This window comes from Cervus elaphus, chromosome 12 (assembly GCF_910594005.1).
Source record: "Cervus elaphus chromosome 12, mCerEla1.1, whole genome shotgun sequence".
NCBI lineage: Eukaryota > Metazoa > Chordata > Mammalia > Artiodactyla > Cervidae > Cervus > Cervus elaphus.
Genome location: NC_057826.1, coordinates 26,592,572 through 26,612,073, shown reverse-complemented (window position 1 = coordinate 26,612,073; position 19,502 = coordinate 26,592,572). Strand labels below are relative to the sequence as shown.

Genomic DNA, 19,502 nt, shown 5'->3' with positions numbered 1-19,502 from the left:
CTTGTTTTCATCTACAGATCAAGTTTGGCTTTTACTATTGGTCAGAGGCCAGCTACCTCCTGGAAAGGACCTGCTCATTGTTTTCTTGCCAAATTCTTGCCTCAAGCATCACTGTCTCTCAGAATTCCACATGGAAGACACTCATTTTCTCCACTTTTTCCTGCTAATAATGCACCACTACGGTGTAACCGGCTTTTCCCTTAGAGAATCAACCAATAAATCCCTCTCTCTCTCATTTCTGTCCTTCTTCAGTAAAGAGAAGACCAAGCCATAGAAACTAACATCAATTGCTATGCTAGAGGTAAGACCCACTTAAATATACAACCAGCAATATTTTCCAATCATTTTGTCATCCATTTTCTTGGCAGGTTTTTCCAGAAGTATTGCTTACACAACTAACCATATTTTCAGTTTCTAGGTTAAATTATAAGGTGGGATAAAAGAGAAATCAAAATGTGAATGCAGTACTGTAACTTACCCTGCAAACTCTGCTGCCAGCCTGGGGGCAAGGAGGGAGGAGAAAGAGGAGGAATATTCTCATCTCAATGAAATCACAGTATTGGATAGATCAGCGCTAGACAAGTCACAGCTGTCAAACCATTTTAAGTATATTGAAAACTCTCAACAATCTGTGAAGCAGTTAAGCCAGAGGGACTACAGCTTGTAAATGAAGCAAATAGCAATCATGAGTGGCTCACTGCTTCCTGAGTAAAAACCTGCTCCTCAGAATGTTTAAATTAAACTAAACCCATTAAAATCCCTACCAGATATTTTAAGACACAATGTTTGCAGAAGAGAAGTGGTAAATTATTAATACAGTGTGGATATTACTATGCAAGTAATATCAGAAAAAAATGTTATATAGGTGAACTAAGGACAGTACATACATACATATATATAGTGTTGGCCAAAAAGTTTGTTCAGGTTTTTCCTATGATGTTATGGAAAAATTCAAGCAAACTTTTTGGACAACCTAATATAATTATATACACATGGGCACTTGCAGATTTACAGGGCCATACCCCATCCCAAAAAACAGACTTGAAAATAAGACTTCCCAGAGAGAATTAAAGTTTAAAATCAATAGTCAAAGATGTGAAAAGTCACCTTAATGACACAAAGAGCTTTCATGCTAGCAAGACTTCATTGTAACCAAAAAACTGATTAATCCATTCAAAGAAAAAGTCTAACAGAGGTGGCAAAGGTAGTAGCATAAATGATAACAATAATCACATCACAATAACTCTATAAAGTTACAGTGCATAACGATCTTAGGATGAAGACTCATCTAAGATCACACAGCTAAGTAAGTGGCCCAGGTTATTCCGTCTGTATCACTGACCCAGGAAGGACCACAAATAGGCAGGCTGTACAATCGTAAGTAATCATAAATGCTTCCAAGGATTAGGGACCAACATAGAGATGAAAGGACATTTAAATATCTAACTTCCTAGCTCTAAATCCAGGCTAACCAAGCAATTTAAGGATCCCTTGGTTGCTGATATGGCTCTCTTGTTTCTAATGAGGAGAGGTGGGGAGAACTGTCACGCAGGGAGCACACGAACCTAGGGGATATGACCATCTCAAGGACTGTGGTTGGGGTGGAACAGAGGAGAGTTCTGAACTACAAAGTTTTCCTCCTGAGCCCCTCCTCACTCCCAATGACCATGTACTCTTGCCTACTGGGAGGCAGTGGTCGGGCAGGGGGAAAAATTAATTTGAGAATAACAAAGACAACGTAGTTATTATATAGGATAGTGAGGTTTGGGGGAGGCGGGGGGCGGTTGGTGGAGGAGAGGGAGTGAAAAGGAAGCTGTTCCTTAAGCAAAAATGAACATTTAACCCCAGAGCTTATTATCTGGTAAAATAACAAGCAAGGAAAAGGTTCCAGGGAAAGCATCAAAGCCTTATTACTTATGTAGAGGGGTTCAAGGAAAATGACACAGTACTGAGGCAAGAGTCCAAATTTAGAGATTTTAGTCTCCACTCCTATTAGAAAGACTGATCCCAGGAAAGTATTACAGCACAGCAGTCAAGAGGATGAGCTCTGTAGCCAGACTGGGTTCAACTCTCAGTCTTGACAGTTACCCAGATGAGTAGCTTCGGGAAAGTTTCTTAACCTGTCTCTACTTCCTTTATATAATCTAGAAATAATATAACATATAATACAACAGGGTTGTTGTGAAGACTTAATTTACTCACACAGTATTTGCAGATAATTATGCTGCTAATACTGGAAACTGTACAGGTGCTGGTCATCTTTCATTAGTACACACGTTTATGAAGAACCACTAAGGATTAAGTAATTCAAACACAATTCTTAATTGTGAAACCATTAAAAAAAACCAACAAAAACTGACACAAGAGAAAACAAAAAACCTGAATAGGTCACATATGTATTTTAAAAATTGAGGGGGTGGGGGAAGGATGGATTAGGAGCTTGGGACTGGCAGATGCAAACTTGTATAGAATGGATAAGCATAAGCAACAAGGTCCTACTGTAAGCACAGGGAACTAACTATATTTAATGTCCTGTGATAAACCATCATGGAAGAGAATATGAAAATAATGTATACATTCATAATTGATGTATATATAGAGAGATACACATAACTGCTATACAGTAGAAATTAACAGAGCATTATAAATCAACTATACTTCAATACAATAAATTTTTTTAAACAATTAATTCACTGCCAGAAACCTTCCCATGGAGAAAACTCCAGGCCCAGATGGTTTCATTGGTGAAATCATTCCAACAATTTCATCTTCATCTTTAGTTACTGCCATAAACAGGAAGACCCTGCTCCCCTCTAATCTCATCCTATAATTTAGGGAGCAGCACCGAGCGGAGCACTGCACATGTAAAAATTGAGCTTAAGCCATTCTGGAGTCAGACTATGTCCCAAAATTTAATCAAAAACTACAGATCTTCTCCCATAAAAACAGGTGAAACACACAAAATTCTGTGCTCAACATCAAGAGGTTCACTGACCCCCACAAAAATATTCAATGGACACCCAAACACGCTAAACAATACTATTAAATGAGCATTAACAGATGCAGCACAGTGATAGTTTAACAACAGGACAGAGTGCCTGCCAGTTTCTCTACCCTCTGATACATTACAAATGGTAACAAACTACTCCTAACCTTGAGCAGTCATTTTTTCCTCATCTCATTCTAAAAATATCTTTTGGCAATCTTCATCATCATAACCTTACAGTCTTTACAAAATACCAAGAAATTCTTTTCTTTTTAATGTTTAATTGTGGTAAAAGTCCACAATGCATATTATATTACACAAATATAAAACATACTATTTTAACCATTTAACACTTCAGTGGCACTGAGTACATTCACAATGTTGCACAACTCTCACCATCATCCATCTCCGGAGTTTTTCACATTTCTCAACTGAAACTCTGGTCCCACTAAACACTAACTCCCCATCCCCCTTGCCCCTTCCCCACTCCCACCCCACCCCCAGGCCCCCTGGCTTCTACTTTCTGACTCTATGAATTTGACTATTCTAGGTACCTCGTATAAGTGGTGTCAGCAGTTATTTGCACCTACCGATATTCATGGAGAATATACATTCTATTGTATATTGTATATATACAATATATATATTATATATATACAATATATACAATACATATACAATATATGTATGTATACAATATATACAATATACATCTATTGTATATATACAATATACATTCACTGGAGAATCCCATGGACGGAAGAGCCTGGTAGGCTACATGGGGTCGCAAAGAGTCGGACACGACTGAGTGACTTCACTCACTCACTCACTGTATATTCATGGAGAAGGAAACGGCAACCCATTCCAGCATTCTTGCCTGGGGAATTCCATGCACAGAGCAGCCTGGAGGACTACAGTCCATGGGGTCGCAAAGAGTCAGACACGACTTAGCGACTAAACCACCACCACTGTATATTCAAAGTACCAATGAATTATTTACCTTCTAATTTATTAGGTCCTATCTTTTAGACTTATCCTATCCTTAAAAATTTCCCAGTAAGTTCATCACTTCCTAAATGCCTTTTCCAGATGTCACTCAATTCTCCTCCATTATTTATATTTCTAATCTCCCCCACCTCCCGTATCCCACCACACCCAATGGCTCACACCTACAGATCTTATCTCCTCTCGGTCTAAAGAGTCACCTCCAAGACAAATCCAGCCAGAATGTAGAGCTAAAGTCCTTATCAGATGCAGGAAGATGAAAAATGGCAATTTCATGCTCCCCCTGGCAGTTATCATTCCCAAAGCTACTTTTAGATGGCTGTCATTTTATGAAAAGAAATCTTCCATCCTTCAGCCTAGAGAGGATGCAGTGAAGTTAACAAAGCACCCATAAGAGTCTGTGTAGGGAGACTCTGAGATCTTTAAATTGCAGACTTCATATTTTTCCACAAAACTGTTTTATTCTATTAAGAGGCTAACCAGAGCGGTGATTTCCAGTTAAGTCACAGAACATATAAAAAATAAAACAGGAACTTCCCTGGTGGTCTAGTAGTTAAGAATCCACCTGCCAGGGCGGGCACTGTTCAATCCCTGGTCCAAGGAGATACCACATGCTGCAGAGCAACTAAGCCCATGCTCCACAGCTACTGAGCCAGTGCTCTGAAGCCCAAAAGTCACAACTATGAGCCCACGTGCTGCAACGGAAGCCCGTGCAACCTAGAGTCCATGCTCTCCAACAAGAGAAGCCTCCACAATGATATGCCCAGGCACCGCAACAAGAGTAGTCCCTGCTGGTCACAACTAAAGAAAGCCCACCCGCAGCCACAAAGATCCAGTAGTGCCAAAAAAAATTAATAAATAAAACACTTAGATAACTAAGTGTCAGGGCATAATTTGAGAGTGGGAAAAAACAAACCCAATGTGTGGACTAGAAACAACATAAAGGACTCAAGGCAAGATTTCAGTAGAAAAGAAGAAAATGTTGTATTTTATCTTAAAATTACATTCACTTTGGCAAACCATACATTCTATAATTTGAGATACATATTTAACCAAAACAAGACAGAAGTGGAGCAGACTCTAAAATCAAGAAAAGCCAAGATATAGAGAGAAAATATGAAAATAATAATAAACGACCAATGCGATAAAACATCCTTCACTCAGGAAAGAAGGGATAGGATTTTACTCTAATGAGGATAGTACACCCAAGATTCCACTACTGTGTGTGCAATCATTATCCACAGCCATCACTTCAACCCACTAGCTCCCCCTGAACGACTGCACTGAAGCACAATGATTCTCTGCTACCACCTGCGGTCCCAGCGTTGTTCTTTTTCTCCTCTGCTCTAAGCTCATGCTGATAATTACAGATAACCATCTCTAACCTTCCCATCAAGGACTCCTGTAATCTCAAAGGTAACACATCAAAACTCAATTCAGTTTCCATCCAAAACCTGCTGCTAATCCTGCCGTACCATTCTCAAATAGCAGCTCCACAGACTACCTGATTTCCAAAGCTACTGGAGACTCCTTTCTCTCTCTCTCTCTCTCTCTCTAACATCAATGCAAACGCTAAGTGGCTTCAGTTTTACCTCCTAACGAGGGCGGTGTGCACCTGCACTGGGTCTTCACTGCAGCACACGGACTTCTATGGAGGAGAACAGGTTCTACAGCACATGGGCTCAGTAGTTGCAGCAGTGCTGGGTGGGCTTCCATAGTTGCCACACACAGGCTCTCCAGTTGCAGTGCATGGGCTTAGCTGCCCTGCAGCATGCAAGGTCTTAGTTCCCCAACCATGGATCAAACCTGTGTCTTCAGCACTGGAAGGCAGATTATTAACCACTGGAAGTGCCCTAATGAGTTTTAAATGCCATCCTTTCCTCCCCTTTTTGATGAAAGTGAAAGAGAAGAATGAAAAAGATGGCTTAAAGCTCAAAATTCAGAAAACTAAGATCATGGCATCTGGTCCCATCACCATGGCAAATAGATGGGGAAACAGTGGAAACACTGACAGGCTATTTTTTGGGCTCCAAAATCACTGCAGATGGTGACTGCAGCCTTGAAATTAAAAGACGCTTGCTCCTTGGAAGAAAAGTTATGACCAACCTAGACAGCATATTAAAAAGCATTACTTTGCCAACAAAGGTCCATCTAGTTAAGGCTATGGTTTTTACAGTAGTCATGTATGGATGTGAGAGTTGGACCATAAAGAAAGCTGAGCACCAAAGAATTGATGCTTTTGAACTGTGGTGTTGGAGAAGACTCTTGAGAGTCCCTTAGACTGAAAGGAGATCAAACCAGTCCATCCTAAAGGAAACCAGTCCTGAATATTCATTGGAAAGACTGATGCTGAAGCTGAAACTCCAATACTTTCACCACTGACTCATTTGAAAAGACCCTGATGGTAGGAAAGATTGAAGGCGGGAGAAGAAGGTGATGACAGAGGATGAGATGGTTGGATGGCATCAACAACTCAATGAGTTTGAGTAAACTCCGGGAGTTGGTGATGGACAGGGAGGCCTGGCATGCTGCAGTCCATGGGGTCACAAAGAGTCGGACACGACTGAGCGACTGAACTGAACTGAACTTTTCTCCCCTTCCCTACTTCCACCCTGTACTTGGTTCAGGCCCTCTACAACTTCTCTAATACAACAAACCCCTCATCAATTCTCCTCTGCCTTCTCTCCAATCTACCTGGCCCGCTGCCACCACAATACAAAACTGACCGTGTCACTCCCCTGTTCCTAGCTTTTCAGTGGTCACCTACTGTCTGGAGGTGGACCAGAGGTTCCTTCAGGTCCTCCCAGTCCACACCTACGTCTTCAGCTGCCACCACTCACCTGTTCCCACCCCCCCACCCACCCCCCACACACAATGCTGTAACAACACAGCACTGCTTGTGTTCCTCTGAATCTACCATGTGGTTTGGGAATGCCTTTGTATCAGGTAATTCTCTTTTTCATTTCAACATTATTTCAACCACTGGAAAATACGTATTCCATTGTTTTTAATAGTCGGGCTTTCCTCACTTTGTAAAGCCGTTCCTGACCTTCCTCCCTTCCCCCTTTCTCTCTGCTCCTTTGTTGCCTTCTACAAACTTCTATTAATACATGGATGACATAAAATTTGTTCACATGGGTGCCCTTTCTACCAGACTTTGACAGAGCAGGGCCCTGTCTGTTTTTAATCATCAAAATGTAAAGGTGTGGCTCTAAACCAGTCAATAAATGTTACCCGGGGCTAATTAAAACAATGCCTTCACCCGTAAGATTTCCTCTCATATTTGAACTATTTCCCAGAGATGGTTTTGAAAAGGAAGATGGGTGAATATAAAGAGTATAAAAGACAGAGTTTAAGTCTGGATAAAAAAATTAACCCAAGATTACTTACTGCTCAGCAGGCAAGTAATGTCCAACCCTTTGAGAGAGCTAGAAATGCTAAGAAATTTCTCAAATGGATGCATGGCAACAGAACCAGAAAGAAAACACGAGCATAAATGTGGTAAAAACACTGCCTCAAGGACAGAAGCCTGACACTTGAAATGATACAAGGCCAATATGTGCCAAAGCCTGAGGAACTAACAGTCCTGGTTCTCATTTTTCCATCAGATATGACCCCACGAGAAAGAAACACATGGAAGAAACCACTGACAGAGTAGAAGCAACTACTTTGGACAATATTCTGTAAGCTTTAAGGATGGCAGGATCCATTCTAAATTTCTGAAAATGTGTTGGTAGATTTTGGAGCTGGACAGACACGAGAGACCACCACCAACTCCCTTCATTTACAAGGGGAGAGATGGGGGGCTCAAGGGGGAGCTTACCCAAGTCTCACAGTGTTAAATGGAAGATAAGAAATGAGGACAGTGGCTTCTACTTTATCTGGGGCTATTCCATTACCCACACCACCCGAAGGTGAGTTACATGCTATATTGTTTTCTTTTGTTTACACATAAAGAATCATTTTTCTTTCTTAATTCTAACAGTCTGTAGGTGGTATCTAGACTTTATTTAAATGTTAGAAATGGGTTCTACAACTCCTAGATTTCTTTCATCTGCCACTCTTTTCTTACCCTAACAGGAATAGCAGCTTTCAGAACAGTCCCATCGGTTTTCGGTAATAATGCTGACATCAGAACATACCACCTTAAGTCATCGGTCATACTCGTTTGTAAAACCTAGCTATCAACTTCACTGATATTTCATTAAAAGTACCACCATTTCTCTCACTAATCCTACCGAAGCAATTTCATTTTACAGGAATAAGAAAGAGGAACTGGTGGGAACAGTGACTATTCAACAGGCAGGATTGGAATTAGAGAATCTGAGGACCAGAGGCAGTGGGATATAACACATCTAGCCAATAGGGCTTTTTCAGTCCACAAACAGGAACTCTGGGCTCCTCCCATTGGAGGACTTATTATAAAGTCAAGTACCTAATAATGAAATCATCCAAGTTTAGTTAATAGTATTACTGACTAAACGCTTGCCATGTGTTAGGGACTACTGTTGTTGTTCAGTCAGTAAGTCATGTCTGACTCTTTGCAACCCCATGGACTGCAGCCCACCAGGCTCCTCTGTCCATGGGATTTCCCAGGCAAGATACTGGAGTGGGTTGCCATGTCCTTCTCCAGGGATCTTTCCAGTCCAGGGATGAAACCCCGTCTCCTACAGTGGACGTGGATTCTTTACCACTGAGCCATTGGGGAAGCCCTTTAGGGGTTATACCAAGAGCTTCACATATGTCATCTCCAATCCTCACAAAGTAACCAAAGGGTAGGTATGATACAGATGACGAAAATAAGCAGTAACAGCACCAGGATTTCTACATACAAGGGGCTCACAGGTGGCAAAATGGAAGGGAGTAGAGGATAAGGAGGGACGTAGTTCCAACCCTTCTTATAGAGGTAAATCCCTGTTTACTAGATTGTATGTGTATCTGAGGTGGTGAGAACCCTGATGTACAAACAAAGTATTTTCCTTAGTGGACTATTTGGAGCAGGGTGGGAGGGACTGTAGCCACTCTTCCCTCCATCCTACCCATCTCTTGGCACCTCATGTAAACTGAGGACATTAAGAGACGGAGGGCTCAGTCCAAGGTGATGGAGCAAATAAGTGTGCCAAGAGCTGACATCTGAGCCCAAGTTTGTGTGGTTTCAAAGCCCTTTATCTTTCTACTCTACCATACTACTTCCTTCTCTTTAAATCCCACACTGTCTAAGAATCATGTAAAATTAGTAGCAATTTCACAAATCACAAGATGTGAAAAATAAATTACACCTCTGAGCACCCTAAACTATCATCTAGAAAGTCAATTATCTAATGCCCTAGAATGGCAGGCATGCTACAGATTCAAAACTTCCTAAAACAGGACTTAAGTCATTTTAAGGTACACATTCACAAGCAAATGACAGGAGTCTTTTTTTTTTTTTTTTTTTTACATTTTTTTGTTGAGGTTTGAGGGTTGTGATGGGTATGGCGGGGGGGATGGACAGTAAAAGAGAAGAGAAAACGGTCTCTCCTTTGAGACTCAAGCTGCTTTAGGACCAAGATGATTCACAGGAATTAATGAATTTTTGAATTATGCCACATACTGGGTTTAAAACTGGATATAGTCCAATAAATCCAATATCTTCATCATAATTTGAGAGCATGAAATGCCCATATTTTAAGAGGGAACATGCTTTCATTCACTCATTCATCAAACTCCAGGTAGGCCGGGACTAGGATATTACAGAGGCCACAGAGATGTTCGTGGCATAGTTCCTGCTGAGCAGTATTCAGGGGTCCCCAATCTTTTTGGCCAGGGACCAGTTTCATGGAAAACTATTTTTCCATGGACTAGAGGGCGGGGGTAAGTGTTTCAAGATGATTCAATTACATTACATTTACTGTGCACTTTATTTCTAATCTAATGCTGCCACTGATCTGACAGGAGGTACCAGTCTGTGGCCCAAAGGCTAGGGACCCCCTAGAAGTAGTTATAATCTAAATAGAAAAATCAAATAAATGTCTGAAAGGATTAAAGAAGAGCCAATGAACAAATTCTAAAAGGCTGGGTTGTCAGGAAGTGGTAGAACTGAAGGAAGGAGAAAACACTGGACTTTTCAGGAACCAATGGTAGCACTTTAAGCCAGCTCTTGAAGGCAAGGGGGGTAACCAGAATTAGAGGCAGAGGGCCAGGGAATTCACAAAGGTCCGGGAAGAGGGGAAAAGACAGGCTATTAGAGAACAAATCCACAAATACATAGATGTTCTCACACAAGGGCAGACTGATATGCGTACAAAGATATTCATGGGGTTATGGTTAAATACATTATGGCACATCCACACAATGAAATGCAGCTATAAAAATGAATGAGGCAGCTTTGTATGTACTGATGTACTTATGTAAGAAAAGAAAGCAAGATACAGAGAGTGTGTATAGTATACTACCATTTGTGTGATTACAAAAGATAATATTTATACATATAGGCTTGGATATGCTTCAATAATCATAGACTATCCACGGAAAGATGCAGAAGAAAGTTATAAACAGAGGATAACTCTGTTGGCTGAGAACACATGTAGGTTAAAACCAAGGGACTATGCTCTGAAGAAGCAGGTGGACTAGAGAAGATCCTAGGTATCAGGGTAAGAGGGCTGGAGAGCAGGCAAACTCTAGAGCCAAGGTTTCTCACCAGTGGCATTACTGACATTTGAGCCAGATAATTCTTTGTTACAGGGGCTGTTCTGTGCATTTTAAGAGGTTTAACAGTATTCTTGGCCTCTACCCCTTAGATGCTGGTAGCACCCCCCTCCCAACCCTGATTGCAGCTCCCAAAAACGTCTCCAATGTTAAGGTGCCCTGGCAGGGAAAATCACCCCTGGTTGAGAACCACTGCTCAAGAGCCACAATGTAAAAATGTAAACAGTTAATGTACAAAACACTGTTTTACATTCCTGTAAATTAATAAATGCAATATACACTGCGATATGGATCTGAGGACTATACTGGACATTGTTTTGAAATGACCTTCATATATGTATCATAGTTTCTCAAGTTGTGATAATTCAGGTCCCTTCCCAAATCTGAAAACTATTCATTTTTAACCAAAACTACTCCATCACAGATGTCTCTTTTCTGCATTTGTTGAATACAAGTGATACAAGTTACACAAAAAGACTAAGTACATTTTCAGCAGTACACAGAGGGTGAGCCAGATTCCCCAATGGGCTTCCCAATGATGCACCGACCCCCTTAGATCTCTTTGGCATAATTTCAGGAGTTAATAGACCAGAGCCACCACCTCCAAATAGCTTGTGCTCTCTAGACCCAAGATCTTCTAGGAGGCCAAGGAAATCTAACAGCAGACTGTATTTTGGCTCAGCTTTTGAAAAACTAATATAATTATTGATACAATAAGAACATAATTTCTTATATTATACTAATGTTTCTTCTCATAACTTTTAACGACCACACAAAGTACAAGACGCTGTTCAAAACTAATGAAAGACATAATTCCTGACTGCAAGATTATAAAATGAATGATTAGTTTATAAAGCCAAGAGAGGCTTTATCTAGGTTCTTTATCACAATTTCATGAAGTTTAAAGCCATTTCTAATATACCACAATGAATGGGGAGAAAAAAAATCAAGGCATCCAACAGGCTTGTATATTTTTCGAACACAGATCTAAAACTTTTGTTGATTCTCCTGTGTCTTTTCTTTTCCCAATGCCAGAAATCCAGTAACACTCTGGCAATCTTGGTTTCGTATTTTGAAGTCAATGATTCCTCCAATACTGTTGTAGGTGAAAAGTTCTGGATTTCATTCTCATGAAATCATGCTCTTCAAATTCTAGCATTGTGCCGACTACTTGTGCTTAGCTCTCAGAAGGCTGGCTCTCATTTGTGGAGGTGACCTCCCGTGACCTGACTCTGCAGTAAATACACCTGTGCGTCCTTATGGAAGGTGCTTACATGTGTCCGCGGCGAAAAAAAGAAACTCACCATTCTAACTACTTCAGGGTAAGTCTGCTCTGTCAAACAGCCTCTGCTTATTGTAATGTAGTCCACCAGTTCATTAAGAGTGGAGCGCTTGTATTCTTTCATTTTAAGATCAGATAGCGTGTCCATGAAGTCAAAAATGACACAGCACTGCTGAAGTTTCTTTAGGAACAGTTCAGGCTGCTCTGAGGATGGAACGTCTAAGAAAAAAAAAGGAAATGGTGTAAGTCTGTCGTCAATTTCTAGGTAACAGGAATTCTCTGTGAAAGTTAACTTCAAAAGCAAGCTCAAAAAAATAAGAATTCACATGACAACAGTGTTCTTTTAAAACAGTTACACATGGACAGGAGGAAATACCATATCCACTACTTCAGAGACCTTGTCTGCAGAAACTACATGGTACCAACACAATTGACAGCATTTGCTATTTCGCCACCAAAGATTGACCAAAATCCCAAGAGCCCTTAGAGAGTTGCAGCAAATTTTAACCAAAAACATCCCAATGTCTACACTCTTAAGCCAAAAACACTGGAAAAGGTCAAACGTTCCATTATAAGGTAGACACAGAATTTTTCACTGTTGGTTTAAATTAATTTTACTAAAAAACTTAAAAGCAGAAATGTCAGTTGATTCATTTTAATTTCACGCTGACATCCTTGGTATTTAAGGTGACTGTTGTGAGTATTTATATTTTTTGTTTTGTTTTGGCTTGGTATCTCTGAAGCTTTCTTGTCAAAGACACTCAAAAGATCAACAGAATGAAGCAATATAGACTCTCAAAAAGGGCACATCCATAATAGGACAATGCAAGCAAACTCTACTTAAACCTAGGCTCTCCCTCTTGACCCATCTTCCTCTCTTACAGGAGAGAAAACCACTAACATGTTCATTAATATGTTCTCAGAATAAACATCTGTTCTTTTCCTACAAACAGCAGGTCAGACATTTGGTTTGGTGTCGCTAAAAACTACGTAGAAATTCTACACTAAATTCCCCAGCTAGAATGGAAACCTGACCTAGAGTTGGACTTGAAAGACACCAACTAATGGTAAATAGTTCATTCCACTTCTATCTTCTTTCTACTACTTTATTCCACCAAACTGGAGCCTCTCTGGAAAGGTAATGATATTATGACAAGAGAACTTCTGCTGCGATCCAAGGTGATTAACTCATAATCCTCAGAACACTCTCTGAGGTAAGCAGGTGCCATCATTATTACTATTCTCCATTTTTCACAAAGAAAATTAGAGACAATCATGGAGGTCCCACAATGAATGAGTCGTGAAGCCAGGCACAGCACCCAAGTCTCTAACCACACTCCCATCTCCCTTCTTTACAATTCAAGAGGGACTGGAACCATGTTTGTCCAGTCACTTGCAACCATCCCCAGCTGCCAATCTCCCAGGAAATGCACTGCAATGGCCTTGCAGCACGGGCCACCTGATTCCCGGAGTAAGTGCAAAGGCTAACAGCACCCATCTTACACAGTCACCGGCAGCCCCAGCAGAGGGCAGACAGGGCCAGACTGCGAGTCACGGGATCCACCTGGCTCCTCCTCTCCAAGCCCCCTCTCCTCCTCACAACCCACAGCCCAAGTGCCAGCCCATGGACCCGGGACCTCATGGATCATTCTCCCCAAAACTGATGTCAACTTTAGGTGAAGCACAACGGTATCTGAAAGTATCACATTTCTCTACCAGATATAAGGGAAGAAGAAATAGCTGATCATTTTTAAAGGTATATAGCACCACTGCTATTCTCAGCAAAAACAAGTTAAATATTTAGAAAGTATTCTCAACCAGTTGCCCCTCTCACCACCACCCCTCAAAGTTACCCCAAAAGTCTAACATATTGATTTAGTAACGTCAAAGAATTTGAATTAAGCCATGAGATGTCTTATTCTATTCCCCTAAACTTAATCACTTTCAAAACATCTAAGCTTTATAAGGACTAAATCACACAAACCAAGTGTTTTCTTTAATTGCTATCTCCTTCAGGTGTTTACATAAACAAACAAAAACTAACAAGGCTGCTTATCAACATGACTATATATCCTTAACCAATGGCTAACTACATGAACATAACCATCATGGTTAATTACTGAAGTCTTCTAAGTTCTACATCAGACCCCACACCTCAAAGTGGAAGAGGAGTTTTGACGCTGCACAGAGAACAAGAAAAGGCTTATTAATGTATTAAAGTCTTTAGGACAAATTTTAATGAATCCTATTTTTGATACAGTAATTTTGATAAAGCTTAAAAACCAGACCATGTACAAGGAAAACTCCTTAACTCAGCACACATGCATTATAAAAGCATGTATAAATGACAGTTTTTCCTCCAAAAAGCAAATCATCATTTAAGCAGTGACAACAATGATTATTCTTTGTGGTCAGTGCAATGATACTCAAATAATTCACATTTGGCTATCTAAAAAAATGCAGGCAGTTAACATTTAGTCCTCTTTCTTAATTTTAAACAACTGAAATGTATTCTCTTTTAATCCAAATTGCTATAATGTCAAAGACAAATGTGAAGCAGGCTATCCAACTGCCCAATAATGATAATTAACTCACATTTATTGACCACTATTGGACATAAATACTGGGTAATATTCTAAGCACTTTACATATTTTATATCTCACTCAGTCCCAACAATAACCCTATGCAAGAGGTACTATTTCCCACTTAACAGATGAGGAAACCAAGACACAGAGAGATTCAGTGACCTACGCAGAGTCTTAGAGCTAATAAGCAGTGGAGAAAGGATTCAAACTCAAGCTAACTGACTCCAGAGCCTGAACTCTTCACTCTGTGCAACAATCAAACTCAGTGAAACATGGGAGTAATACCATATTCCATAGACAGGGTATGCACAAAGAGAAAAGAGGAAGAACACAGAAAGAAAACAACCAATTAATTTCCATCATGCCCTCAATATAAAGTATGGTGCTGAACCCTGCCAGCCCATTTCCCAGAGATTAACACACACAGCAACAAGCTACGTTTTATCCTTTATCACAGACTAAATTCCTCTAAAATAACCTCCTTCCCCTAAATGTAAGAACTTAAATAATCAAGACTGAAGAAAAAAAGGAGAGTCAAGACAAAGAAAAAAAGGGAATGGTGTCCTCAAAGAACCAATCCCATTATAACAATATTTAAAAATTGTGTTTTCATTTGTGCTGAAGGATGCCCTAACTCACAATGGTCCAAGCATAGGGCTCTCGTTTGGCCCTCAGACCGCCCCACACGGCGGTGCTGCTCCCACCCGCCTTGCCCTCATCTTCCCTAGTTCCAGCAGGATGTAAGAGTAGAATGTGAAAAGGGAGGACCGGCCAGGATCAGAGACAGAACACTGAGTGGTGCAGACGGTTCCAGTGATGTCAGATTAATGTCTACAGAACCAGTCCCAGGAGCAGATACAAATATTCTTTTTTAAAGAAACATGAGTAAAAAAAGGATCAGGTACTAGCCCATAAAGAAAATCTCATAAATGACAAAAAGAAGAAATCAGACAAGCAGTACATTTTGGCTACACGCAGTAACACTAGATTTTAGCAACTCAAAACTACCCACCTCCTAAATCCAAGCCACCTGAGAATTGAAACATTCAGTAACTTAGATGAAGAAAAAAAAATTATAGACATTTCAAAATAAATGTAAACTAGAAAAACTAAGGGTCACTGCAGAGTCCCAAAGCACGCCAGGCAGTGGGCGCTTGTGTAGTCCCTCTTCCATGGGAGCCTCCGTCCTGCACAGACCGTCCCTACCCCCAGGAGAGGGATTCCATAAAACCATAACCATAAATAATGAAGAATCAGTAAGTGGTTATATAATACCATGAAGGTCATTAGCACAACAACCCATCCATCCAATGTTAGTATTTGTTTGAAGGGAAGAGTTAACTGATCTAATGATCTCAGCTTGGTAAGATTTCATAAGGTCAGATTCCACTATTCTGGAACAACTCTTAGAATTTAAGCTGATTTCCAGAATATGTTCCTCACCCAAGAAGATAATGTAATGACCAGTTAAATGGTCGATCTTCATAACACTTGCATTTCGAACTGTAGTGTCCTCATCTTTCCTTTTCAGCATTAGTCATTTTCTCACACATGCTTTTTTTCTATCACCATCTCTCAGCATCCTCCTATCAATTTTCATTAGTAAGTTGAAATGATTACTCTCACCTCCAAGGTGTTCATACCCAAAGAATTTTAAAAGTTACAAGCCCCAAAGTAATAGGAAAACAGGCACAGAATTCAACAGTACAGAAAGGATGCAAGTTCAGATTAAGAGCCAAAGATTCTCCTTATATCTAAAGAATAGTCAACGGGTGTTATACACACTTAGTTATACATGTAATACACGCATGCAGACACACACACACCACTCACCCTCATTATGATTTCAAGGGATGGATGTTTATTATTTGTTTATAACTGGAAGAACACTCTTTCCTCCCTAATCAAGAGCTTACATTATTCCACCCCTTCTAAAGTCTGGGACACAGAATCATGGACCCAATATCAACGCATCTTCTCTGAGGGCCTGACTCAATTTTGGACTTTGCAAAGAAGAAAGCAGCAAAGGCAGAAGAAATGAAACATGAGCTCAATGTCCTTTGGGTTTGGTACTCTGGGACTCCAGTTAAACTTAATTGTTGAAAATCACTGCAACTTGCAAATAAATACGCCAACTGAGTAAATAAAGAAAGCCCACATCATTAAATTCATTAGCCACGATCTCACAGGAAGAAAGCAGATTGGTTTTTAGGAAAAAAAAATAAGAGATGTGGGCTGATAATGCATTTACACATAAGCTGTTTAAATGTATGTAGATAAATATTTTCATAAAATGGTCATGTTTCTACTGGAAGTTAAGCAGTAACATTGTTTGAGCTCCTAATGAATAATATTTATAATCAGTTATGTCCATTCAAAAGATCTGGGAAAAAAAATTCTAAATTAACAATGCTTTTCACCTGAAAACACCCTAAGCTATTCCTCCTGTAGCCCTTTTACATCCATTTCCCCGACTCAAACAACAACAACAAAAAGAACCGAAAGCACTCAGCATGTCACTGTGGTCTCTGATCCCCCACCTCCTCCTCTAGAACCTTCCCCACGGCAAACACATCCCCATCCAAGTGTGCTATGAGTCCCTTACACATGACCCTTCAAAACTTCAACAAAGTCACAGGATTGCATCCGTATGGGTATATGAGAATGTATTTACAGAAAACTGGTCTCACAGCAGTGAGAAGAGCTTGCCTGAGCATTGAAGACTGAAGTGTGGTATGTTAGCAGATGTGTTTAAGGACCTAAAGTAACGGTCTCTCAGTCGTGTCTGACTCTTTGCGACTGCGTTGACTGCAGCCTGCCAGGTTCCTCTGCCCGTGGGATTTTCCAGACAAGAATACTGGAGTGGGTTGCCATTTCCTTCTCCAGGTTTCTTCCCAACCCAGGGATCAAACCCAGGTCTCCTGCACTGCAGGCAGATTCTTTACTACTGAGCCACCAGGGAAGCCCCCACTTTTGTCATACCTACTTCAAAAACAAACCTAAAAAGAATCCTATTTTATTCATGGAACTATGCTTCTATTAGGAACTGCTTTTGATACTTGAAAAAAAAAATCAGATATAGCCAACAATATTTCATCAAAATAAGACCACTATAAATCCTTATAATGAACCAAATAATAAAATTAGACTTCATGTCCTATAAACTGAACCCAAGCATACCATGTTGGTAACACAAGACAGTCCCAGATAAATAAGCAAATAAGAAACTGATGTGAGCTAAAATAAGTATTAAGTATCTGACCATTCCAACTATTTTATTACTGTGTTTCAAGTAGTGGCTCCAAAGACGTTTATTGTTGATGATGCTTCCACTACAAGGTATTTATATTTCATAAAAGTGTCTTGTGTGATTTCAGTGTGTGGCCACAGCTGAAGACCACTGTTCTTAAAGTAACCACTTTAAAATCCTTCTTTCACCCCCTTCACCTTTGAAATTTGCCCTCAGTGTATTTAAAGCTAACAGTGAAAACTTTTGGTTTTCAACCAAAGGAAGGTCCCTGGCAACACCTACAACAGTGAAAGTATTCCTTCTTGGCCCTGGCTATAAATATGTGAATTTAGAGTTGGCTGCTTTCACAACTCTTCACAACCTATTAGGAAGGTCGAAAAACACTTTGGTGATTATTAGCACACACTTTTTTTAGATTCAAAAACATGTCACATAGAACTACTACAACAATAAAAAACAGTATAAAAAGAAGACCAAGGTGTTAAGTATTAAACAACAAACTGAAAGGCAGTTAAGACCAGTATTGATATTTTAAGGTTAAAAGAATGATGACAATGATAAGGAACATTCACTACTGCAAAGCGCTGTACTAAGCTCTTGACACACATTATCCAATTTAATCCCTAGAATATCTTATGAGTGGCCACTATTAATATCCCAGTTTTTCAGATTAAAAAAAAAAACAAAAAACAGAGCCTAGACAGCTAGGTCACCTGCCCAATATCACCCACTACTAAGGGTTGTAGCCAGTATCCAAACCCAGATAGTCTTAATCCAGTGCCCACACCAAGAGCAATGATGACGATGACTAGGATAAAGAAAAGCAATTCACTACTACCACCACCACCACCACCGGAGCAATGGATAAACTATCGTGACTGGTTATCTGTTTAAGAAAAGTATCTAAAAGTAAAGGAAAATCTGATAGACTTTTCTACAAGTATTTACACATTTTAAAACTTTAACATAAGTGAACAATGGCAGGTGGATAAAGTTTTAAATAATAATATATTAATTATTCTTCCTAATTTGGACAATCAACATGTGTTATTACTCTTTCATGGATCTCTCCAGTTATCCCTTCCCCAAAGCTGACAAATATGTACATGCCAGTTTATAAGCAATAGCCAGAGGTCTCCACTAATGCAGAACAGTGCCCTCAGCACCAAAACCACAGGACTCAGAGCTATCGTATTGTTTCAACACTGTGTTCTAATCAGAATAAACGGGAAACACACACATGCACCCACACATACAAAACTTCTAATAAACATGCTTCCAATTTTTCACAGTTCTCCCTCATGCTTTACCTTCTAATGCCAAGGCCGGCACTATAACTTGTAAGGACAATAAAACATTTAAAAATTCCTAGTTACAGATGTAGATTACTTTTCTGCCACCAAACTTATTCGCAGGATAGAAGCCACCACAGCCTCTGACTGACCCAGTCTCTCTACTATCAGTTCATTACCATTTGCAGAGATGAGACTAGGAAAATAGGAACCAAGGCCTTTTAAATAAAAGGAATTCCTGAAGCATGCTGGGCTACGTTAAAAAAATAAAATAAGAACTGCAAGAATTATAGAATGTTCTAAAGTATCCCTGGCAGTGTCTCCCTCTGAAGATTTTACCAGTAAAATTATTAAGAAAAAGAGGTTGACTTTCTTCTATTTCAGGAAAAGACATTAAAATAATAACTAGATAAC

The 19,502-nt window shown here is 39.9% G+C and overlaps 1 protein-coding gene across 3 annotated transcripts in view; it reads right to left on the bottom strand.

The window, feature by feature from the left end:
• PPP2R5E (protein phosphatase 2 regulatory subunit B'epsilon) overlaps window positions 1-19,502 on the bottom strand; it is a 149,631-nt gene that overhangs the window by 59,781 nt on the left and 70,348 nt on the right. For all 3 annotated transcript variants that reach the window (XM_043921211.1, XM_043921214.1, XM_043921212.1), the window contains exon 3: window positions 11,983-12,179. In XM_043921211.1, the coding sequence (XP_043777146.1) occupies window positions 11,983-12,179 (197 nt within the window). The remainder of the gene's footprint in view (window positions 1-11,982; window positions 12,180-19,502) is intronic.